This window comes from Aquarana catesbeiana, linkage group LG01, assembly GCF_042186555.1.
Source record: "Aquarana catesbeiana isolate 2022-GZ linkage group LG01, ASM4218655v1, whole genome shotgun sequence".
NCBI lineage: Eukaryota > Metazoa > Chordata > Amphibia > Anura > Ranidae > Aquarana > Aquarana catesbeiana.
In genome coordinates this window covers 651782264-651807489 of record NC_133324.1, presented here as the reverse complement: position 1 = coordinate 651807489, position 25226 = coordinate 651782264, and the positions used below count along the sequence as shown (strand labels likewise).

Genomic DNA, 25226 nt, shown 5'->3' with positions numbered 1-25226 from the left:
CAATTTCCTGGTGCTGGGCAACATGTTGCTGAGGCTTTGTTCAGTCAGAGGAAGAGCGGTGGAGAAGGTGGCTGGCTGACCAATGCCTTTAAACAATTTTTCAGTCCTCAGTGCCAAGGTCTGATCGGTTCAAGCAACCATCGCCAGCGTCTGCATTACATGCAGGAATAGTGCTTTCTATTAGTGTCTATCAGTGCCAATCATTGTTGCCTGTCAGTGCTGCCAGTCAGTGCACTGAATGCAGGGATGGGGCGATGTACTCAGCAGCCAGGCATATTGTAAATGGGGCCGGCCTGGTGGGGCACAACTAAAATCTGTTGATGTTTATTAATTCCACATGCCGATCTTTAGTATAATGCCGCGTACACACGAGCGGACTTTACGGCAGACTTTGTCCGGCGGACTTTTCGACGGACTTTCTGAATGAACTGACTTGCCTACACACGATCAACCACAGTCCGACGGATTCGTACAAGATGACTTACGACCGGACTAAAACAAGGAAGTTCATAGCCAGTAGCCAATAGCTGCCCTAGCGACGTTCTTTGTCCGTCGGACTAGCATACAGACAAGCAGACTTTTCGACCGGACTCAAGTCCGTCAAAAAGATTTGAAACATGTTTCATTTCTAGGTCCGTAGAACTTTTGGGGAAAAAAAGTCCGCTTGAGCCCACACACGATCGAATTGTCCCATGGACTCCGGTCCGCTGGACCAAGTATGCCGTAAAGTCCGGTCGTGTGTACGCGGCATTATAGGTAATCACCACACTACTATTTACAATAAACTACTGGAGGTAAAAAAAAAAAAGTGTCAGTAAAAGGCTTGCTGCTAAGCATATTATGTGTTCCCACACCACAAAAATAGAAAAGTGCAGCGCTAACTTACTGATCAATAACAATAATGGTGCAATCCTCTAATGTATGTAAATCTCAACAGGCTTCAATATTACGCCAATACCGGTCTCTGATACGTAACTTCACATATAATACACATCAGATGGAAATAAGACATACTGTATAAACCGAAACTTAGCAGGGATGGTGGAAACCCCTCCTACAGATATTGGCTATAAAAAAATGTCTTCATCAGATTAGGCCAATATGTATTCTGCTACATATTTTTGGTTAAAAACGCAACAAGCATATATTGATTGGTTTGGGTAAAAGTTATAGCGTCTACAAAATAGGGAATAGATTTATGGTATTTTTAATCTTATTTTCTGATAAATTTAATTTTAGTTATCATTATATAAAATAATGAATGTGGGGGCCTTTTGGTGGGCGTGATTTTTTTTTGGGGGGGGCAGCATTTCATTCTTGGGCCCAGGCAGCACAATGTCTTGGGTCGGCCCTGGGTGCAGCGACAAGGAATTCACACAGCATTAAAAATTTGAGCTGTGCTGAACTGGCACCCCCCATATCCTCCATCGCAGCACAACCCCAATTCCAGTACAAATCCTCCCCCACCCAATTCCACCTCTCCAAATCCTTCCAGCACAAATTCTCCATTCCCAGCACAACAAATACCCCAAATTTCTTCTTCCAGCAAAACCCCCCCCCCCCCCCCCCCACTTTAGCATAGTCCCCCCCCACAAATCCCTCTTCTTCTAGCACAGATCTTCCTCCCAGTTCTGGCACAAATCCATATCCCCCATCCCAGCACAAAACCTTCTTTCCCGCTTCAAATCCCCCGAAATACTCTATTCCAGCTAAAATCCTCTCCCCACTTCTAGCACAGATCCTCTCCCCCAAGTCCTCCATTCCAACTCAACCCCTCCACCATCCTGGGATGAATCACCCCCCCCCCCATCCTTCCCAGTACAAATTCTCTTTCCCCCAAATCCCCCGTGCCAGCACAAGACCGCTGCCCAGTTTGGTTATAAATCTTCCCACCCAAATCCCCCTTCCCAGTACAAAACCTCCCTCTCAAACACAAATCATCTCCTGTCTTATACAAACTAATCAACAATACTTCCCAACTGTGGGACCTTCCTTAGAGAAGAACAAAATACTGCAAATCTGGACTAAAGGCCAGTTCACACAAGTGTGAGTACGGAAAACCCGTGTTCAGTGTGCATTTCTTGCACTGCATTCAAAACGCACTGCAATTGCAATCTGCAGTGGGTGTCAATGCTAACTTAATAGAGACAAGATATACCTGTGCTTAAATCCCAATAGCTTGTACATGTGTATCAGGTACTAAAGCGGTGTGACCACATATTAACACTACAAATTCTGGATGGACCCTCTACACACTGCTACACCCTTCCCAGCAAACCATGCAATGGAAAACAGGGATATTTAGCTCATATATAGGGATGAGCCCGACGTTCAATGACTTTTATGTGTATTGCCAGGAACTACAATTCATTATAGCCGCGAGTACTTATAAATTACTTTTTTTCCTTTAGAAATGTAATTTTGCTCTCGGACCGTTCTAAACATGGGAAACATGCGCCCCTTTACAGGCATACTATAGACACTGTAACAAATGAGAAAACTCAAGATATGCCGCCCTCCTCGAGTTTCCACCACTGCGCTCAAATGCCCGGTGTAGGGGTGTTACCCCCCTAGAGAACAAATATAAAAAAACGTATTAAGCTGAGCTGCCACTTTAAAATAAAATAAAACTGAACTGATTGGTCTATTGTTCCCAAGGGCCCATGTGCAGCTCTTGCAAATCAATAAAAGTGGCGCTAAAGGCCAGTGTTTAAACTGCCAAGTGTGCAAAACAGCTCTATAGGCTAAAGTGATCTGGTGCTGTAAATGCTACATAAACAATACAAAACTATTACATAAATGTGCAAACGAAATCGTGACAGTGCCTCTGAAAGTAACCATACACGCAGCAATATTAAATCGTGCACTGATATCAATAATAGAATATAAGTGATTTAGTCCATAAAAAATCCATAGACAGGACACCGTGCAGGAAATGTGCAGTCTCTGGAAACAGTCCACCAATTCACTCAGTGACAGTGATTCCTCTCCCCTTGAACTCAACACTCACCAGCTCAATATGCCTCACACTCTCGTGTTTTGGCAATAAGGCATAAGTATAGTTGGTCAATGGAAGGCGGAAGATCCAGATTCCTTGATAAATCGAAGTGTCACCTCAATGTATAAAAGAACTCAAAATAGTGTGATACCGTAAAACATGTGAAATTTATTTGATTAAAAACCTTCAATCATTACACTCACAAGAAAACTTCTTGATAAAAGCCAAACTGACACTGCAAATGCAATCCAAACACAATCCTCCTCTGTGAAACGCCCAGCACCACTGTGGAAATGACGGTCACGGCGGACCTCAAGGGACAGCGTTAGATAGGTTCTCACCCAACTTCGCTGACACGCTCCTGGTATAGATATCCTGCTGTTAGGCAAGCCCAGGGGGCAGCTCCTCTGTCGCCCTCGAACTCTCCCGCCGGTGTGCGGAAGTATGCAGCCACGTCCCGTCCGTCACTGATTGTTACTGGTAGATGCCGTAGGGGCGTGGCTGTATTTACAGCACCAGATCACTTTAGCCTATAGAGCTGTTTTGCACACTTGGCAGTTTAAACACTGGCCTTTAGCGCCACTTTTATTGATTTGCAAGAGCTGCACATGGGCCCTTGGGAACAATAGACCAATCAGTTCAATACTATAGACACCCCCCAGGTACGAAATTTAAAGGAATATTTCACTTTTATTGTATTACTTTAAGCATTATTAAAATCACTGCTCCCGAAAAAAACGTCAGTTTTTTAAAAAAAAAAAATCCTTTTTTTTGCATTGATCCATGTCCCCTGGGGCAGGACCCAGGTCCCCAAACACTTTTTTTTTTTTGTTTCAAATATTTTATTGAAGATTATAAAGTTTTTACAGCAGTTGTGATACAAACAACAGTAAGCATAGCTTATGAAATCTAGTACAGTATAAGTTTATGTCTTGAGAGATATCCTAGCCGGGCCTAAAGATCGCATACATACTATTATAGATGCTAGGGGGTTGTGAACCCAACATGTAACTGTAACCGTGAGGTGTAATCAACTCTATACCTAAGACTCTTTTGCCATTTTTTCTGTTCACCGTCATATATTTTATATGAGGTAGAGAGTTGGTTTATTTTCATGGAAGAACTCAAGTCAAGGAGTACTTTTGTGTCAGCAATAGTATGGCGGGTCTTTCTTTCTTCTTCAAGAAAGCTCTCATGTGTCTCTGACATGTAATTCACAAGTTGGGTATTCAATTGGTATGTAGCGAGGGTGATCTACCAGCTTGTGATGGTTATATGCAGCCTGGCGTGGGAGAGAATGAGGATGGGGGAGGAGGGAAGGGTGGATAAGGGGGAGGTAGGGCCAGAAGAAGAGGGCAGGGAGGATGGGAGGGGTGGGGCTGAGATGTCTCCGACTCCTCTGGTTAATGTTATACTTGTCTAGCTATTTACATAGCATTTGAGTGTTTTTTGCCCAAACACTTTTTATGACAATAACTTGCATATAAGCCTTTAAAATGAGCACTTTTGATTATTCATGTTCGTGTCCCATAGACTTTAACGGTGTTCGCGTGTTTGAACAAATTTTTTGCCTGTTCTCATGTTCTGCTGCGAAACGAACCGGGGGGGGTGTTCGGCTCATCCCTACTCATATATATTGCAATACGCATTTAAGCTGACCAACTGCATCAAAGTAATCCCTCTTCTGCCCAGTCCTACACTGCCTTGCCACTGCAAATTCTACAGAGGACACAATGCCATCCTGGGGCATAGAGACGTAAGGTGGGGGGGAGCAATTAGGTTCAGGTCTGGTCACTGACAGCTTAAACATGTATTGCAATATATGTGAACTAAAAATCCCTGTTTTTTATTGCATAGTTTGCTGGAAAGAGTGTATAAAAGTGTGCAGAGGGTCCATCCAGAATTGGTAGTGTTACCTTCATTGACACCACAAACACACGTGGCAAATGTAATGCGTTTACCTGCATTGGCTCATTTGGTATAGTACCATGCGATTCGGTTCCTGTGTGACTTATCATTCTTGGTGCAGTCCAGCACAATTTCAGCCCATTCAAATGGTATGCAATGCATGTGAATTGCACAAGAACACGCAGTGTGTTCCTGTGTGATTTAATGGGTGAACTGGCCCTGAGTCCTGGAGCCCAGTGCTGGAAAAAGTTCTGCCACCTGGCTCCCTTAACTTGCCTGGCAAGGGGGCACTAGTGTGAGCACCTGGGGTGATTGCCCTGCATCTCTAGTGGGGTGCCCAGATGCAATAATTGTCCCCTGTGTAGCAGCAAGCAACTCTTTGATTGGAGGGTGGGTAAGAGGATACTGTAAGTGTTAGAGGGCACTTTGGGAGCAGAAAGGACTTGTGCTGGGGGGGCAGATTTAATATCCTAGCACCTCCTAAAGTGCCCCCTGCCTAGCACATATAGTATCCTTTTACCCCCCCCCCCCCCCCCCAAATTGCTGCAAGTACTTTTTTCAGCTTCAGGGGGGTCACTGCAAGTCAAGTACTCCTTTTCGTCAGCATACACCCCCCCCAAGTTTCAGAGTGTTTATTAATCACAGACCTCAGATCAGAGCCGCAGATGTAAATCAGGGTCTTCCCCCCCCCGGCTCTTCCCCCTCCTCCTCTATGTAGAGGAAGTCATCAGAGCCGAGGAAGAGGCTGCAGCTACAGTATGTTCTGCTATGCGTCAGTGTGAAAGTCACCCGGTGAGCTGCGGGGCGGGTGTGCCCACACTAGCGCCCCTGCCGGTAAGCCACTGCTCCAGCAGGATTCAGCCTGCAGTCACTGGCAGGCAGGGTCCCAGCTAGTCCCAGAGGTATGAGTCTCCCCCCCCATGCTGGCTCCCTAAGGCGGCAGCCTGGGCTGCCTTATGGTGGCGCCGGTTGCACATGTACATATGTGTGTTTTTTTTTTTAAATAAAGCTAAAAATGCAGGTTTTGTACTTTATCATTGCCTAGTAAGCCCTTCCCTGCTGAACTACATTTTGTACAAGTAAAGTTAGGTATCATTGTTCTTTTTTGAGCTCCTATATGATGCACCTCATATACTGCATAAAGGACCAGGTGAAGGGTAATTGGAGCTGGAAAACAGTGCAACCAATGATTTTTTTATTTTTTTTACTGTGATAGAAAGTAAATGTTAAACGTGGGATAGCCATATTTTTTGTTGGGGATTTTGTAAATTAATCATAAAATTACATCTATTATTTTTTTAGGTGACAAAGTAATACCACTAATTATCCCTCAGTGTGGAGAATGCAGGGGCTGCCATGATCCAAATGGTAATATTTGCCACAAATCAGAGTAAGTTGGTCATTTTTTTTTTTTGCAATCATTTATATGACAATAAAAAATGTACACTGCAGTTTGATCAATCCGATAACCTCTTTTAAGGCTCCATTCACACTAGCGCGTTTTTTGATGCATTTTGCATTTTGCAGAAATGCATGGGAATTTTTTAACATGGGTTCCTATGGAACATGTTCACATCAATGCTTTTTTGTTTCTCTGCATTTTTGGAAAGGGTCAGGGACTTTTTTCATGCAAAATGCAGCGTTTTGCATGTAATAGAATTCAATGGACAAGCATCAAAAACGCAAGTGCACCGTTTTTGCACCGTTTTTGCTGCGTTTTTGATGCGTTTTTGCCGGTTTTTTTTTTTTTTTAGACTGTAAAAAAAAACTGTAAAAAAAAAACCGCAAAACTCAAATTGCGGCAAAATCGCGGCAAAAACGCCGCAAAAACGCTGCTCAAAAACGTGGCAAGCATGAAAAAAAAACCTCCAAAAAGGCCCAAAAGCAACATGCATAGGTGTGAATCGAGCCTAACAGTTCAGAGTATTTATAATAAAGAAAAATCGTCTGTGTTTAAACTATGTTTTTTTTTTTACTGCACACTACTACTTATTTTAAAGTATTACGCAATAAACTTCTCTCAGGAGGCTGGATCTCACTTATCCTTAGAAATTGACTGGCATTAGACATGTGCAATTCGTTTAGTTCCGAATTTGTTTTTCGTCAAAATCCGACAAATTTGTTAATTCTGAAATATTCGAATTAACGAAAACCCCTTTAACAAATTTTTCAGTAAATTTGAAAATTAGAATGAAAATCCGAAAATTCAAAAGAACGATAATTCGAAAACCTGAAAATGTGAAAATCCGAAATAATAACTAACTAATAATAATAACTATTATTAACTATTAAATTATAGCTATTGGCATTTCCTTTCAAATTTGGCTGTTAGTGAATGTAACGAATATTAATTTATCCGAAGTAACAAATTATTCGAAATAACGAATGCCGCATCTGAACGAATTGAACGTAGCAAATTAATAATAATAAATAATAGTAATAAAAACTTTTTATTATTAATTTGTTACGTTCCATTCATTTAGATGCGGCATTCATTATTTTGGATAATTCGTAACTTCGGATAAATTTGTATTCGTTACGTTCACTAACAACCAGATTTGAAAGGAAATTCCAATACCTATAATTTAATAGTTAGTAATTATTAGTTAGTTAGTTAATATTTCGGATTTTCAAATTTTTGGATCTTCGTTCTTTCGAATTTTTGTTCGGATTGTCGAATTTTGGATTTTCGAAATTTTGAATTTTTCCGAAATATCAAAATAATGAATACCGCATCTAAACGAATGGAACATAACAAATTCGAATTTTTCTGAATTTACTAATTGATTCGAAATAACGAACTTCAATCATAACAAATGACCCAAAAAATGAAAAACAAAAAACCAATTAAACGAAAATGAAAATTAACAAATTTTTTTGGCAGTGCACATGTTTAACTGGCATGCAGTAAAATGATCAAAAGAACCCACAATTCCCCAATCCAGACACAGGAAACAATCAAAAACAGAACACACATTGGTATCAAAGCTACCAGCACAGGGGGTATGAGTGGACGGGGGTATGAGAGGTTAAGTCGGGGGGAGGAATGATGAGGGCAGTGGTGGGTGGTCAGAAAAATATGTTAAGGGTGAGGGGGTGCGGCAGAATGGCAAGGAACTAGAAGAAATGGTTCTCTGTAGGACAGAGTGGTGTGAGAGAAGGGGTGCAGTGTAGGGAGAGTGGAGGTGGACATTTAAGAGGGCCCAAGGATCCCTCTCCGGGGCCTCCTCCTATGTCCAAGGTGGATAGGCTGGCAAAGTGGCGAAAGCAGGAGGGGGGGTGGCAGAGGTGTGGGGGTGGAATAGTGTTAAGAGTAAAGGGACTGAAGGGGCAGAGAAGAATGGAGAGAGCAGGGTAGGTGAGTGGACACATCTCAGAGTGGTCGTTGGGGGCAGAGTTTTTAAAGAAAGAAGGTGGTGAGCTTGACTCTTGCACGTCTGAAAGGATCCCGAAGCATGTGCAGTAAAAATTAGGAGCAAGAGAGGTTGTAGGCAGTTTTTACTCCATCCAGCAGCATCTTGCCACTGTATGGATAGAGCGGAGGCCGAGAGGAACATTGTTCCTCTGTGGGCTCCATAGTCTTCACAGAGAGAGTAGCTGTCTGATTGGACACTGTTATCTCCAGTGACCTTTGGTGGCCATCTTAGGTTGGGCAACCCTTTTAAAAAAGGGAACCCAGCCAAGGTATGCTACACATTCTGCGAGTGGACAGGATAGGGACAGGTACCCTGTTTGCTAGGGAGGGAGATATACTAAAACTGGTGCGCACAGAATGTGGTGCAGGTGTGCATAGTAACCAATTGGACTTTGAGGGCATGTAGCCTGGTATGGTTCAGGAGGGTGAGGGGCAGTCAGTGTCTGTTAGTGACCCTCCCAGATTGTGTCTGTTAGCACAAGATCTTTTTTTAATGGATATGTTTTCAAAGTTAACTAAGTGGTTAATATAGTGGTGAAACCCCAGCCGCTGTACTGCTACTACTGCGCATGCATGAGATCTCCTCCTGAGTTCAATAGTCCCTGACACTGCTCATTTTTAGGGCAGGTGAACCTTTTTGATGTTCTAATCATGCCTGGCTTGTGATAATCAAGTGGTATCAGGCAGAAAGTACCTCTTTTACTCCATGCCAGACTAGCACTGAGACATGCAAAATGCTTCTCCTATTTCCTTTTGGTACAATTAGGACTGGAAGCAAAAGCAGTGTTTGTTGTCTGAGATACTTTACATATTATAGACCATGAAACATTTAGGACATGCAAAAGCTACTATCTATCTACAGTGTCTTGAAAAAGTATTTATACCCATTGAAATTTTCCACATTTTGTCATGTTACAACAAAAAATGTAAATGTGTTTTATTGGGATTTTATGTGATAGACCAACACAAAGTGGAAGGAAAATGATAAATGGTTTTCAAAGTTTTTTACAAATAAATATCTGAAAAGTGTGGCGTGCATTTGTATTCAGCCACCTTTCACTGCAATTACAGCTGCAAGTCTTTTTTGGGGATGTCTCTAACAGCTTTGCACATCTAGAGAGTGAAATGTTTGGCCATTCTTCTTTGCAACATAGCTCAAGCTCTGTCAGATTGGATGGAGAGTGTCTGTGAACAGCAATTTTCAAGTCTTGCCACATATTCTCAATTGGATTTAGGTCTGGACTTTGACTGGGCCATTCTAACACATGAATATGCTTTGATGTAAAACATTCCATTGTAGCTCTGGCTGTATGTTTAGGGTCATTGTCCTGCTGAAAGGTGAACCTCCACCCCAGTCTCAAGTCTTTTGCAGACTCCCATCAACTCTGACCAGCTTCCCTGTCCCTGCTAAAGAAAAGCATCCTCACAACATGATGCTGCCACCATCATGTTTCACAGTGGGGATGGTGTGGATGGTGTGTTCAGGGTGATGTGCAGTGTTAGTTTTCCTCCACACATAGAGTTTTGCTTTTAGACCAAAAAGTTCAATTTTGGACTCATCTGACCAGAGCACCTTCTTCCACATGTTTGCTGTGTCCCCCACATGGCTTCTCGCAAACTGCAAACATGACTTCTTATGGCTTTCTTTTAACAATGGCTTTCTTCTTGTGATTCTTCCATAAAGGCCAGATTTGTGAAGTGTAGGACTAATAGTTCTCCTGTGGACAGATTCTCCCATCAGAGCTGTGGATCTCTGCAGCTCCTCCAGAGGTATCATGGGCATCTTGGCTGCTTCTCTGATGAATGCTCTCCTTGCCTGGCCTGTCACTTTAGGTGGACGGCCATGTCTTGATAGGTTTGCAGTTGTGTCATATTCTTTCCATTTTTGGATGATGGATTAAACAGTGCTCCGTGAGATGTTCAAAGCTTGGGATATTTTTTCTTAACCCTGCTTTAAAATTCTCCACAACTTTATCCCTGACCTGTCTGGCCTGTTCATTGTCCTTAGTGATGCTGTTGGTTCACTAAGGTTCTCTAACAAACCTCTGAGGGCTTCGTAGAACAGCTGTATTTATACTGAGATTAAATTACACGCAGGTGGACTCTATTTACTAATTAGGAGACTTCTGGAGGCATTTGGTTCCACTAGATTTTAGTTAGTGGCATCAGAGTAAAGGGGTCTGATTACAAATGCATGCCACACTTTTCATATATTTATTTGTAAACATTTTTGAAAACCATTTATCATTTTCCTTCCACTTTACAATTATGTGCCACTTTGTGTTGGTCTATCACATCAAATCCCAATAAAATACATTTATGTTTTTGGTTGTTACATGACAAAATATGTAAATTTTTAAGGGGTATGAATACTTTTTCAAGGCTATCTATCTATCTATCTATCTATCTATCTATCTATCTATCTATCTATCTATCTATCTATCTATCTATCTATCTATCTATCTATCTATCTATCTATCTATTTGAATGAGGGGGACAAAAATCACAGTTGTGACCCATTGATGACTTTGTCCATCACTGCATCCTGTCATGTCATGCTATATGATCTCCACGAACTGAATATCTAAATGATACCTATTATATGAGCGGTTCAAAGAAACATAAATGCATTTTGTGGACTGAAAGTTGTTGATTTGTTTTGAGGGTACAAAGCTGAACCTCAGACAAACAGCTAAATACAGTATATATTATTGCCAAAAACATTTAAAGTTGTATATCCACTTTTGTGATTTACACCTATTTATCATGTTGCAGACAGTTTTTTTTTTTTTACACTTAGGTTTAATTTATGAAGCAGCGGTATGGCCTTTGGGACTACTAAACCATCAGGGGCTGACTGGGGCTCCACAGGCTTCACACCATGGCCTACATTTTATGAATAGGCCATAAAATGTGTGCCATGGTGTGTGTAACCTAATGTAGTATAATGGACAGATGACAGAGATCAGTTATAAATCAGCTCTTACTTACTGTATTTCGCTGTTTAACTGGTCATTAATGGTCACTCTATATTTTGAATGTTTACTAAATTTGTGATCATATTTGCCTTTTTTAATTCACATGTAAAAGTAATTGTATAACATTTTTTTTTATAGCTTTGTAAAACAGAGTGGTCTAATGTCTGACAACACCAGCAGATTTACCTGTAAGGGCCAAGTGGTTCATAATTTTCTCAGCACCAGCACCTTTACAGAATACACCGTGGTGGAGGAAATGTGTGTGGTTAAGATAAATGATGATGTACAACTGGATAAAGCTTGTGTAATTGGATGTGGGTTTTCCACTGGCTATGGCTCAGCTGTTAATGTGGCTAAGGCAAGTGACCATTCTTGTTTCAAACAGACATTTTATATACATTTTAGATTTGATACATGCATAGTTTTGTGTTATATAGACATTTTGTATATCTGCACTTGACAGTTTATCGCTTGGCTAAAGAAATATGCAGTCCTATAAAATTCTGGCTTGGAAGTGATAAAGTAACTTCTATAACACTATTATTAATGCTGAGACAAATATGTAGGCATATCTACCTACTTGTTCACCTATTGACCTTTTCTGTAAGTGCAAACAGCTTGGCTATCTTTTCTTTTCTTTTTCTATATTTTATGGCGTTAGTGACATGGAACAAGCTTGCGGAAAATGAAATCTGCCTGAATTCATAACAACATTTCTACACGCTTATTTCATGTCAATGGCTCAAAGTTCCAAAGCCACTGAATCAGAATGGCAATGCAACTAGCATTTTCAAACAAAAATTTCAGCAACAGTATCCCACATAGTTTTATTTATCCACACATATGATTTACATGTGGCTGAAAACAGTACAATATTGAAATGTACGAAATTGAACAATTAGTATCAATACTTGTGGTGCATGGTGCATTACCTTACCAAAAAAGACCCAGTTGTAGTATTTGGTTCACCTTACCACAATTGATAAGGGGGGCATGCAATCAGAGAGGCCAGCTAACCTAGCATCTATCAGCTCACTGGAGCTCATCAATACCCAAAAGCAACTCCAAAACATTTATAACAGGGGAGGGGAGGAAGAAAGGGACTTTCAGATCAGTAAAGTTTACCCACTCTAATGCCCTGTACACACGGTCGGATTTTCCAAGGACCTTGTTGTCGGAAATTCCGACCGTGTGTGGGCTCCATCACACATTTTCCATTGGAATTTCCGACACACAAAGTTTGAGAGCAGGCTATAAAATTTTCCAACAACAAAATCCGTTGTCGGAAATTACGTTTGTGTGTACACAAATCTGATGCACAAAGTGCCACTTATGCTCAGAATAAATTAAGAGACAAAAGCTATTGGCTACTGCCCCGTTTATAGTCCCGACGTACGTGTTTCACCACGTTCAGAACGATGGGATTTTCCGACAACTTTGTGTGACCGTGTGTATGCAAGACAAGTTTGAGCCAACATCCGTTGGAAAAAATCCATGGATTTTGTTGTCGGAATGTCCGATCAATGTCCGACCGTGTGTACAGGGCATAACTCTTCTTAACCTGACCTTAGGAATCACCTTGTTGGTACACTAAAGGGGGACATTTAGGATCCAAGATCATGGGTGTTGCTAGCGGCTGGTACCCAGCTCAGAATGCCTAGTCTGCTGTTGCCCACTATGTTTCTTTCCTTGTTGTTCTGGGTCAAGTGCTGAAATTAACCCTGGTTCCAGAAAATCTGTAACAGAGCGAGTGAGAAATGCTGGAGTAACCAGTTGAAAAAGGGTGTAGGCACTGCATGGGGATACAGAGGTGAATGCTTGAAGAGAAGTGCAGGGGGATGCAGAGTTAATTAATGAAAGATAGGTGAAAGTACTGCAGGGGGTATGGGAGATAGCATTGAATGAGGGGTGAAGTTACTGCAGGGAGTGCAGATGTAAGTGCTGCAGAGAGGGTGTAGCAGTGGTGCAAGGGGTACAGAAGAGAATGGTTGACATTGGGTGCAGGCTAGAGTGGTAAAAGAGGGGTTTCAGAGGTGAGCAATGATGCAGAGGTGCAGAAGGTACAGAAAAGAACACTGGATAAGGGGTGCACAGATGAGCAATGAAAGAGTTGGTTAGGGGGGAACAGAATAATCAGGGGTGGGAGGCGGAAAAAAGGGGGGCAGCAATTGGAAGAGTTTGGGGAGTTCGGTGTATATGTCAACCTTAGGTTTTTACTATGTCTTTGATATTCAGGGCTGGCATACAGTATACAAAATATTTTGTGTGCTTGTGAATTAAATTCTTGTTTTAGACAAGGCTTTTTTTATGTTGTTATCGGTGGTGGGTTATTTAGATGTTTGTGTCAGGCAGCAGAAGAGTTTAGATTACCTTTGCTCAGTAGCCATAGTTCCTAAAATGCATGCACCCACTACAGTGGTTCCAAGCATTTACTGGAAAAAAAAAGTAGATTGCATTGTAAGAAGTGTATGAGAAGCACTTGCATGTAGTTAAGAGAGACGTGAATACAGTTTGTAGTCAGTCACATTCAGTTGATATACTAGTGATTAGATATGTGCTTCCTGACCTAGTGTAATGTATTGACATTTAACATTTCCTTACATGATCACATTGAAGCCTCTTGGACCCAGGTTCCTCATCTAACATTGACAATGTAACTGGCTAATGCGCACGTTGAGATTAAAGTATACCTCTAGGCAAAACTTTTTTTGTTTTGGATAGACCCCCTGTCAAGTTTTCCTTTTTCTGTCTGTGTCCCTGTTGGGGAAATGTATTCCTCTGTTTGTTCTATGACCATGGTCACCAAGAATAAAAGTGAGGGGAAAATTCAACATTTTAGATTTGTCCCTAGACAAAGAAGTAAGTATAAATTTTCCAATTGGAACACATGTTCCATGAAAGCCTTTGGAGAGGGGAATTCGCCTCACTTTGGGATATTTACTTCCTGTTGCATCTCTGGAATAGGAAGCTAAGGGAAATCTTATTCGGATGTTAAAAATAAACCGGCATGGGTTTTAACCCTTTAGTACACAAAATAAAAAGGTTTGACTATACATACATGTTATTGTTTCTTTTTCTGTTGCAGGTAACTCCTGGGTCAACCTGTGTTGTGTTTGGGTTAGGTGGCATTGGCCTCTCTGTAGTAATTGGATGTAAGGTTGCTGGAGCTGCCAAAATCATTGGAGTTGATGTAAATAGTGATAAGTTTGCAAAAGCCAAAGAGTTGGGAGTTACTGAATGCCTCAATCCAAAAGAATTGGAAGCTCCTATCCATGAGGTGTTACTAAAGATGACAGATGGTGGAGCCAACTACTCTTTTGAGTGCATTGGAAGACCTGATATCATGGTGGGTACCTAATTTAGCTACTTAAATATTGATCCTAATAATGTCTCTTTTTTTTTTTTTTGAAAAATATTTATTGGGTTTTATGACATATATAAGTACAGGACTTAGTGTTACAAAAGTCACAGAGTAATAAACGTACATTCTATAAGTAGCATAACTTCCCATGGTAGTAGAAGTAAACTCTTGTCATATCAATTGGACCAGATGAGAAGTAGCAGAGAGACAAAAATAACATAAAAATAACAATAACAATAACAATAGGAAAAAAAAAGAAAAATTAAGGGAAAGGGGAGATGGGGGGGTTCATGTTTGCCATCCCTTCAACATTACGGGTAGAATTTTTCTCGAGACACAAAATCTTAACATCTAAGTACCTTCAGGAGTGGAGGCAGCGTCTGACTAAACTCAAGAGGGTGGATGTCAAGGGGTACCATAAATTTATGGATAACCTACGGTGGGTTAAAAATAAAAGAATCTGGGGTGGGAGGTATTTTGAGTCGACCTAGGGAATTGGTGACATCATTTGTTAAGTACCATTTCGAGTATCGAAATGGATTCATTATTTCGACCATAGCCTGCGGATCGAATGTAGCTTCAATGTATTTCCTCCATCTTTTGAAGAAACGGGAAGTTGATCGGAAATTAAGGGTGATGGTGTCCAGCCTTTCTAGATTAAAAAGTGATGTTAAAGCTGTTTTGAACGTTGTTAGGGAAGGAGGAGTAGCTGATATCCAGTGAGACATGATAGTCCTGCGGGCCACTAGAAGACACAGGTGAGCCCAGTGTGGAATATTTTGTGAGACCCTCGTTGGTGATGAGGGTGAAGGGGGTATGCTGAACAGGCATAGCAGGCGGTCCTTTGTGCACTGAAGTTTGTGGACCTCGTTGATATAGTTGATCACCTTAGTCCAGTAAGCATCGATCTTGTTGCAGTCCCAGAGTCTATGTAGTAACGTGGGTCGGGGCATGTTGCACCAGGGACATTGAGCTTGGGTGGGGTCTACCTTGTTGTAGCGGAAGGGGAAATAAGCTCTGTGAATGATCTTGAATTGCGTTTCCCTCCAAGATTCAGAAGAAGTAAGGTTGCGGATTGTCTTGTATCCCTCAAGGATTTTTTCTGGCAGAGATTCGTCACCCAAGACGTGTGTCCACTTTTGAAAGGGTTTGAGGGCATACTTCCTTGTTTGATGTTGTATAAGATAGGAGTAAATATTGGAGATGGAGTAGTTATTGCTTTTGATGAGAGTATCAATGCAGGATGTTTCAAGTGGGTTGGTATGAGGACCAGAACGTGATTTGAGGTAATTGATGAGTTGGTGATAAAAGAAAGCATGTGTTGGTGGTAGGGAATATTCCCGCATTAGGGTATGAAATGGTTTGAATTTGCCTGGCTTGTTGAGGTAGCAGGAGGAGACATCTGTGAGGCCTTTAAGTTTCCATTGGCCAAAAGCTTTATGAATGAGAGATGGAAGGAACATAGGATTGCCTTGTATTTTGAGGTATTTGGAAATGCTGGATGGAACTTTAAGTAATTTTCTGACTTCTCTCCATGCAATAACCGTATCTTTAATTATTACACTTGTTTTGAGGTGGGGGGGTAGTGTATTGGGATTAGAATGAAGGATGGCTGAGAGGGTATATGGGTGTACCATAGCCTCCTCCAAGTATAGGTTAGAGTATCTAGAACCTCCGGTTAGCCAGTCTAGGCCCTGTCTAAGTAAACATGCCAGGTTGTAAAAACGCATATTGGGCAGTCCCGCCCCACCCTCGCCCTTCGGGAGACATAATTTCTGTAGTGCTATGCGTGGTTTTTTGTGAGACCATATAAAAGTAGTTAGGGCCCTCTGGATTTTTTGGACGTCTGAATGTTTAATTAGGAGAGGTATGGTCTGCATTGGGTAGAGCAGGCGCGCAAAGGACACCATTTTGAATAAATGGCATCTCCCAAAGAGCGAGAGAGGTAGGGATCCCCAAGCCTCCAACTCCTTTACAATTTTGGTTATCAAAGGGGGGTAGTTCAAAGAATATAAGGAGGATGGCTCACGTCCTATTTTAATGCCCAGGTATGTAATGTGTTGGTTGGCTATGGTCAAGGGGGATAGGTGTTTCCATTTACTGGAGAGATGGGGGTGTAATGGTAGGATCTCACTTTTGTCAAAATTGATTCTGAATCCCGAGCAGAGTCTAAAGTCTGAAAAAAGTCGTTTGAGTCTGTCAAAGTCTGTGATAGGGTCGGTGGAAAATAGCAGTATGTCGTCCGCGAATAGCGCCGAACGAAGAGTGTGGTTTTCTAGAGTGATGCCACTGATTCCATCAGCCGAATTTAGTATTCTGGACAGGGGTTCGATTGCTAGATTGAACAGGAGTGGAGACAGGGGGCATCCCTGTCTCGTTCCTTTTGTTAATGGAATCGTGTCCGAAATGAAATCAGGGGTGACTAGACGTGCGGTGGGGGATGCATACATTTGAAGCAAGAATCTCATAATCGGTCCTGAGAATCCAAATTGTGTCATCACTCTAAAGAGCCAGGAGAAACTGATGTTATCGAAGGCCTTTTCCGCTTCTAATGACATGATGGCAATGTCTTGGTTGGGGTGAGTTTTGGCGTATTCTAGAGCCATTAAAACCTTACGGATGTTTAGGGTGGCCGATCTGCCCGAGACAAAGCCAGATTGAGCTGGGTGCAATAGAGATGGAAGTAAGGGAGCTAGCCGTGACGCAATTATTTTGGACAAGATTTTGACATCAACGTTTATTAATGAAATTGGTCGGTATGAGCCCGGTAATAGGGGGTCTTTCCCTTTTTTAGAGATTAATTTGATGTGAGCCTGTGTTCCCGTAGGAAGATAGGGCCCTCTGTCCCACATAGCTGCGTAGACATGTTTTAAAGTATCAGGGATGAATTCTTTAGTCATTTTATAGAATTCAGCGGTATAACCGTCGGGTCCCGGGGCTTTGGCCGAGGCCATGTTTTTGATCGTGAACCGAATATCATCGACGGTGATGGGGGCATTAATCGTCTCTAATTGTGTGTGGTGGAGTTTGGGTAAGCAAATTTTGTCGAGTAGTAATTCAGTGGTAGGTAAGTCAGTCGGGTCGGCTTTGTATAGATTGGTATAGTATTCCACGAGTAGGTTGCTTATTTCAGCTGGGGAGGTGGTCAAAGACCCTGTCTTAGCTCTAAGAGCTGAGATACGGGTGGGATGTCTGGGGCCTGAGCACATCTTGGCCAGCAGCCTACCAGCCTTGTTTCCAAATTTATGAAAATGTAATTGGGAGTAAGATGTTTTGGCCGCTTCATGTTGTTCTGCCCACAGGTCAAAAGTGCTTTTGGCCTGTCTCCATTTTTGTATGTTTTCTATGGTGTGATTTGACGTGAGCTGCTCATGAGCCTGTCGTAGGGCTTCGCTTGATTTACTATACTGTTGCTTGGCTTTCTTTTTAAACTGGGCTGTGTACGAAATTATTTTACCTCTTAAGAAGGCCTTGCCTGCTTCCCAGAACAGGTTAGGGTTCGTAATGTGTGCTCCATTAGTGGAGATGTATTCCTCCCAGGCGCAGTATAATGTATGTTTAAAGTCTTCATTGTCACTTAAATAGGAGGGGAAACGCCAAGTAGGGGAGGGAGATGAGCGAGCTGTTTGGGTGAGATGAATCACGATTGGGCTGTGATCTGAGATCACTGCGTCTTGTATGTCTGGTGCACTGATTATGGAGCTCAGGGATGGGGAGGCAAAAAAATAGTCTATACGTGAAAACGTGTTGTGCGGGGGCGAGAAAAAGGAGTATTCCCGTTCCGTTGGGTGCATTAGGCGCCATACATCCTCAAATTGTATGGAGGCAATGGTTTGTGCCAATAGGGTGGTTGTACATGATGGGGAAGTACGGGTTTGTGTTCTGTGTGTAGGGGGGCCCGAACGATCAGTCAGGGGGGACATGACTGAGTTAAAGTCCCCGCCCAATAGGTGTAGCGTCTCTGGTGTGGTCAGCACCCATTTCACTAAGTCCTGGAAGAAGGAGGTGTCAGGAGAGTTGGGAGCATAAATGTTAGTAAGTGCTATGTATTTGTCATCTATAGTCAGATGTAGAGTCATTTTTCTTCCCTCTGAGTCAACCTTGATATCTCTGACTCTGTGTTGTAGATTTTTATGCAGGAGGATAGCAACCCCTGCTTTACGCCCCACTGCTGGTGAGCCATATACAGAGCCCACCCACAATTTACGTAGCCGTTGCAAATCGTCTGCAGCCAGATGCGTCTCCTGAAGTAGAGCCACATCTGCCCGGAGACGCCGCAGGTGTCTGAGAATGGACATACGTTTGTTGGGGGAACGTAGCCCCTTAACATTCCATGAGACAAACTTTAGGTGACTCCCTGGTGTAGACTGTGACATAGTTGGCATTTGAAAGTGTTTTGGTTTAGGGGCTTGTATAGAAGCCCCTGAGTAGATGTATTATCTACCACCTGGGAGTCGCCAAAGCGCCTCGGAACCCCTGAAGATATAGGAATTAGGTTGGCAAACATGAACTTAAACTTCTCTAAGCAACAATAATATGTAAACATTAGTAAGGCAGTATATCGTGTAAGAAAATACAAATCTCGAGTTGTGGACTTCTCTTTTTTCCACATGAGGTCTCACCTATCTAACCAGCGTAGCTCCCATTGATTGCCAGCTCCTCAGCTAGGGGCAGGGCGGTAGCAACGGGGGGTGGGGATAGGGAGGGTGAGGGAGAGGAGGGGGGAATAGGGAGGGGGGGGGGGAGTAGGATAGGAAGGGGGGGTGGTCCGGGGGGGGGTCTCCTGAGGAGGTAGTGCAGGCATAAAGTAATCAATGGCGAGGTATACTGAACATAGGGGAGAGCTCTCCTCTTAAAATTAGGCTTGAGTAGCCGAAAATTAGAAAATACATACAAACATAACATTTCAAGTGTCTTTGTAAGGGAAGGTTTCCCGGGTAATGGGGGGTTATGGCAGTCATTGATTAACATGACTATAACATTATAACGTTATAATTCTTAACTGTGTAACTTTCGCCACAGGCTGGATGGGGTAGTGCTCTGTAAGGAGCATGTACGGGAGTTTATAAAACCCCTCAGAGAGAAAGAAGAGAAAAAAAAAAAAAAAAAAACGTCTTCATCTTAATGATAAAGATTTTTATAGGAAAAAAAAAATATAAAAGATGGGTTAATACTTCCCGTCCTAAGGTGACGATGTCAAAAGGGTGGTGATGTGGAGTCCACCATTAGTTCCTTCAACGATTCCCAGAACGGTCTTCCTGGGTGGTGAAGCGGCTGCGCTTATATGGAGGCTTGGTTGGGCTTCGGGGGTGTTTGGGGGGTCCATAGGTATGTTGTGAAGATGACGATGGTGACCCCTCTGCTGCGGCACTGTGTTCCATTTCGGAGCTTCTGTTAGTTAGGTAGGTCTCCGCCTCTTCTGGTGTATAGAAGGTGAGTTGCTCCCCTTCAGATGTTTGAACGCGGAGGACAGCTGGATAGGCTAGGGAGAATCGGATCTGATTGTGGTGCAGAGTGGAGCATACCGAGGAGAATGCCTTGCGTTGTTTCATTACCTCTATGGAATAGTCCGCGAAGAGTAGCAGTTTCGCGCCATCCACCACCAGGGAGCGTGTGCGACGGAATTTTTGCATTATGGCGTTTTTGTCGGCGTAGTTTAAGTATTTCACTATCACATGCCGGGGTTTAGCACGTGTGTCAGAGTATTGACCCATGCGGTGTGCTCGTTCCACCGTACACGGTATGCGGAGGCCAAGTTGTTCTGGGATGGTTTTTGCACAAATGTTTGTAAGGTGGGAAGCTGGGATCGACTCTGGCAGACCAATGATGCGCAGATTATTTCTTCTTGAGCGATTTTCCAAATCGTCCAATTTGTCCCATATGTCTCTGTGGGAAGCATTTATGCGTGCAAGTGCTGCAGATGAGGCAGTGCAGTCATCTTCTAATATTGAAATTCTTTCCTCCGTCTGGGAGATGCGCTGGGCCTGGGCCTGGAGTTCTATGTGTAGCTGTTCAAGCCCCCTGTGTACCGCTGCGTCCACAGTGGCTGTAAGGGATGGCCCCAGAAGTTGAACTACCGCCTGGGCAATGTTGGCAGGGGATGCGGGGTCGGATTCTGTCACAGCTGGGGCAGGGAGAGGCTGTGGCTGCTGCTGAGGCCGCTCTGTTAAGTCCGGAACGGTCGCCATCTTGGCTGATTCGGCCGCTGTGTCTCCCGCCGGCGGAGCTGTGGAGGGGGGCGAGGACAGCGCCCGAGCGTATGATCGCTCCACAAAGCGATCCATGCCTGCCTGGGATGAAGCGGGGGCGATGGGGGTTTCCCCGGTGCTGTGGCTGGCTTATATGCCGGTTTTGTGAGGAGCTGTGCGGGAGCTGGAGCCGCTTACCTCCTCCTCATGTGGCGCCGGAACCGGAAGTATAATGTCTCTTTTTAACAATGCTCCATATTTCTGCTCAATTAATCTGATACAAAAAGCCATTAAAAAAAAGCCATTAAACTGATGAACAAAAAAAAACTGTTGATATGCCTGACCTTGTAACTTCTTTCTTAAACTGACGACATACTGCTTTTGCTACTCTGAAGTTCCAAGCAATGTTACCACCCCTGCCAATTCTCAGTCTGTGAATTACAAAACACTTCCCTGTATGCAATAGAGCTAAGGAAATGGTGTTCTGTAGTCCTAACACCCTTACTGTCCTAGGGCGACAATGCTCCTCCGTAGATGCATTATTGTGTATGAGCATTGTCACCCTAGGACAGGAAGTGTGTTACAGGAAAACCAGGTAAAAATTAAAGTATAAACTTTGTGATGAAAAGGGGCACACACTCTATGAAGGCAAAGGACATGTCTCTGCTGCTGCCCCAGTTACACAGACCACAAAGATCTAATATGTTGCAAATTATTGGCTAAAACAATAGTGCTCTTTTCACCTCATTTTTTTATATTGGCTTTTCAAAATAATAAATGCAGTGATATAGAGGTTGGATAAAAGTTTACTGCAGCACAATACTTTTGGAAAATAGTACATTGTATATAGAGATGTACACTTCAGACCACAAAGAGGGACAACCAAGGCTGCATGGGGACAGAGGGCTTTTGTCCCAAATGAGAGACAATCAGGAGCTATGAATTATGCTGGGAAGGAACGCATGATTCAAATATTGGAGGGTTAAGCAGGAACTGGACGCAGGATTTGGACGGTGTGTACATTTGGCTGTCAGACAGTTGCTTGTCCATTCAATGACTGGCTTTTGTTGAAGGGACAAGCAAACAATCGGCATTGGTAGTCAATGGCCGTGAACGCTGAGCAGTCTCAGAACACAATAGCTCAACGGGGGAGATCGCTGTACTGAGATCGCACAGTTATGCCCCGTACACACGGTCGGATTTTCCGATGGAAAATGTGTGATAGGACCTTGTTGTGGGAAATTCCGACCGTGTATGGGCTCCATCACACATTTTCCATCGGATTTTCCGACACACAAAGTTTGAGAGCAGGCTATAAAATTTTCCGACAACAAAATCCGTTGTCGGAATTTCTGATCGTGTGTACACAAATCCGACGCACAAAGTGCCACGCATGCTCAGAATAAATAAAGAGATGAAAGCTATTGGCTACTGCCCCGTTTATAGTCCCGACGTACGTGTTTTACGTCACCGCGTTCAGAATGATCGGATTTTCCGACAACTTTGTGTGACCATGTTTATGCAAGGTAAGTTTGAGCCAACATCCGTCTGAAAAAAATCCTAGGATTTTGTTGTCGGAATGTCCGATCAATGTCCGACCGTGTGTATAGGGGAATTAGTATGGTGACCTCTCCGTTTTTTTTTGTTTTGTTTAGCCCACTGGGTTGAACAAAAAAAAAGACTAAACATGTGTAATAAACTTTAGATCTGAAACAAACAGGCAGGGCAATTAACAGAGAGCTCACCATGCAGTTTCATATCATTAGCACTCCCCCATGTGTGATACAACACAGAGGAAATGACTAGGCATGGGTTGAATGCCTTTCACAGATAAGGACAAGCTAGGTGAATGAATTCATGGACATCAGGGAATTGATTAGCCATGACACTATAAACTGCACTCACAACATGTGAGCCCATTTTTACAACGTAAGGCAACCAAACAACACAGGGATAAAAGCACCAATACCTAGTTAAAACAATGAAAACATTTGAAAGTGTACAATACCTTTAAGCAGATTGTTTTTACAATTATCTCTTAAAGTGGTTGTTACCCCAACACTTCATATTCTTGATATATGCCTGCTGTACCATGTACTTATATGAGAAAGTATCCTGTTCTCTTTTGTATTGCTTCTTTTATGTGAAATCCCTGTTGTTCCTGCTAGTCCCCTTGCTTTCCTCTTAAAAACTGACCACACTAAGCAGGAGAGCACATCGTGGCCAGTTCCTTAGCTATGCTGGCAACTCGTATACTCTCCTCCAATGATCAGACTTGTTCTGACACGCCCCTACTGCACAGCCATTCACTTGGAAGCTCAGTGTGCTGCTGCTTCTCCTCCAGCTCTTATGCAGCTGAGAACAGAGGGAATGTGATCACTTATAAAAAAGGGAAAAAAGGTATTAATAATGTTTTTTTATAGCTATAGAAAAATTGTTTTGCCTTTCATTTCTATTTTACACCGAGTGGGTTATCTTACAAAGCGATCGTTTTCAATCACTTTAAAGCAAGTAGTTAAATCACAATTTTGATCTAGTGGTGTGAATATATTAAAGTCCTGAAAATATATTATTTCCTTTGTTTTGTAATGTAGCCTCATCATTTCTTATGTGTTAACATAATTTACAGTATTATTAAACTTGGCCCTTTTAGCCCTTTTTATACTTTTAACCTGCTATACTTACACTTGCTGCAGGTGTCAATGTTATCTTAACAACACCCCGAAACAGATTGCAAAACGCAGTGTGATTGCCAGAATCGCATCATATTGGTAGGGGAGGGTCCTGCACCATTTTAGTGAGGATGTTGTGTGATTTCAGCCATAAAAAATGTATGGCTGAAATCGCAGCACACAGACATCGCATGTAATGTGCACAGGAATGCGGTGCGATTCCTGTGCGGATCACATGCAGTGTTTTTCATGCATCAGTGTGAACCTAGGCTCAATATTAGGCAATGTCAGTGTCCAAAAATAACAAATACTGTATGCTTTAGAGATAATATCAAGTTTGGTATCCCGGCAAGTGAGTGAAATGGTGAAAGATAAATTGGTATGGAAATTATTTGTTCCCAGCTGTGTTTTCTCTCCATGCAAAATAAAGGAAAGCTTGGTTTATGCAACGCAACAATAGTCAGGATATTATTTACTCTCTTTATGTTTCTGTCCTGTGAATGGCTTGTTCATTCCAGGGTCATCTACGGACATCTGTATTGTTATATACAGTATCTCACAAAAGTGAAAACATTTTTGTAAATATTTTATTATATCTTTTCATGTGACAACACTGAAGAAATTACACTTTGCTACAATGTAAAGTAGTGAGTGTACAGCTTGTATAACAGTGTAAATTTGCTGTCCCCTCAAAATAACTCAACACACAGCCATTAATGGCTAAACCGCTGGCAACAATAGTGAGTAAACCTCTAAGTGAAAATGTTCAAATTGGGCCAAAAGTGTCAATATTTTGTGTGGCCACCATTATTTTCCAGCACTGCCTTAACCCTCTTGGGCATGGAGTTCATCAGAGATTCACAGGTTGCCACTGGAGTCCTCTTTCACTCCTCCATGACGACATCACGGAGCTGGTGGATGTTAGAGACCTTGCGATCCTCCACCTTCCGTTTGAGGATGCCCCACAGATGCTCAATAGGGTTTAGGTCTGGAGACATGCTTTGCCAGTTCATCACCTTTACCCTCAGCTTCTTTAGCAAGCCAGTGGTCATCTTGGAGGTGTGTTTGGGGTCGTTATCATGCTGGAATACTGCCCTGCAGCCCAGTCTCCGAAGAGAGAGAATCATGCTCTACTTCAGTATGTCACAGTACATGTTGGCATTCATGGTTCCCTCAATGAACTGTAGCTCCCCAGTGGTGGCAGCAATCATGCAACCGCAGACCATGACACTCCCACCACCATGCTTGACTGTAGGCAAGACACACTTGTCTTTGTACACCTCACCTGGTTGACGCCACACACGCTTGACACCATCTGAACCAAATAAGCTTATCCTGGTCTCATTAGACCACAGGACATGGTTCGAGTAATCCATGTCCTTAGGCTTGTCTTCAGCAAACTGTTTATGGGCTTTTTTGTGCATCTTCTTTAGAAGAGGCTTCCTTCTGGGACGACAGCCATGCAGACCAATTTGATACAGTGTGCGGTGGGTGTTTGGTCTGAGCACTGACAGGCTGACCCCCCCACCCCTTCAACCTCTGCATCAATGCTGGCAGCACTCATACGTCTATTTCCCAAAGACAACCTCTGGATATGACGCTGAGCACGTGCACTCAACTTCTTTGGTCGACCATGGTGAGGCCTGTTCTGAGTGGAACCTGTCCTTGGTCATTGTGCTGCAGCTCAGTTTCAGGGTCTTGGCAAT

General features: G+C 42.8%; 1 protein-coding gene across 1 annotated transcript in view; it reads left to right on the top strand.

Moving 5' to 3' along the window:
• The window catches only part of LOC141110080 (alcohol dehydrogenase 1-like), a 99767-nt gene that overhangs the window by 33271 nt on the left and 41270 nt on the right, over positions 1-25226 (top strand). The window contains exons 4-6 of the mRNA XM_073601306.1: positions 6209-6296; positions 11438-11657; positions 14385-14645. Of these exons, the coding sequence (XP_073457407.1) occupies positions 6209-6296; positions 11438-11657; positions 14385-14645 (569 nt within the window). The remainder of the gene's footprint in view (positions 1-6208; positions 6297-11437; positions 11658-14384; positions 14646-25226) is intronic.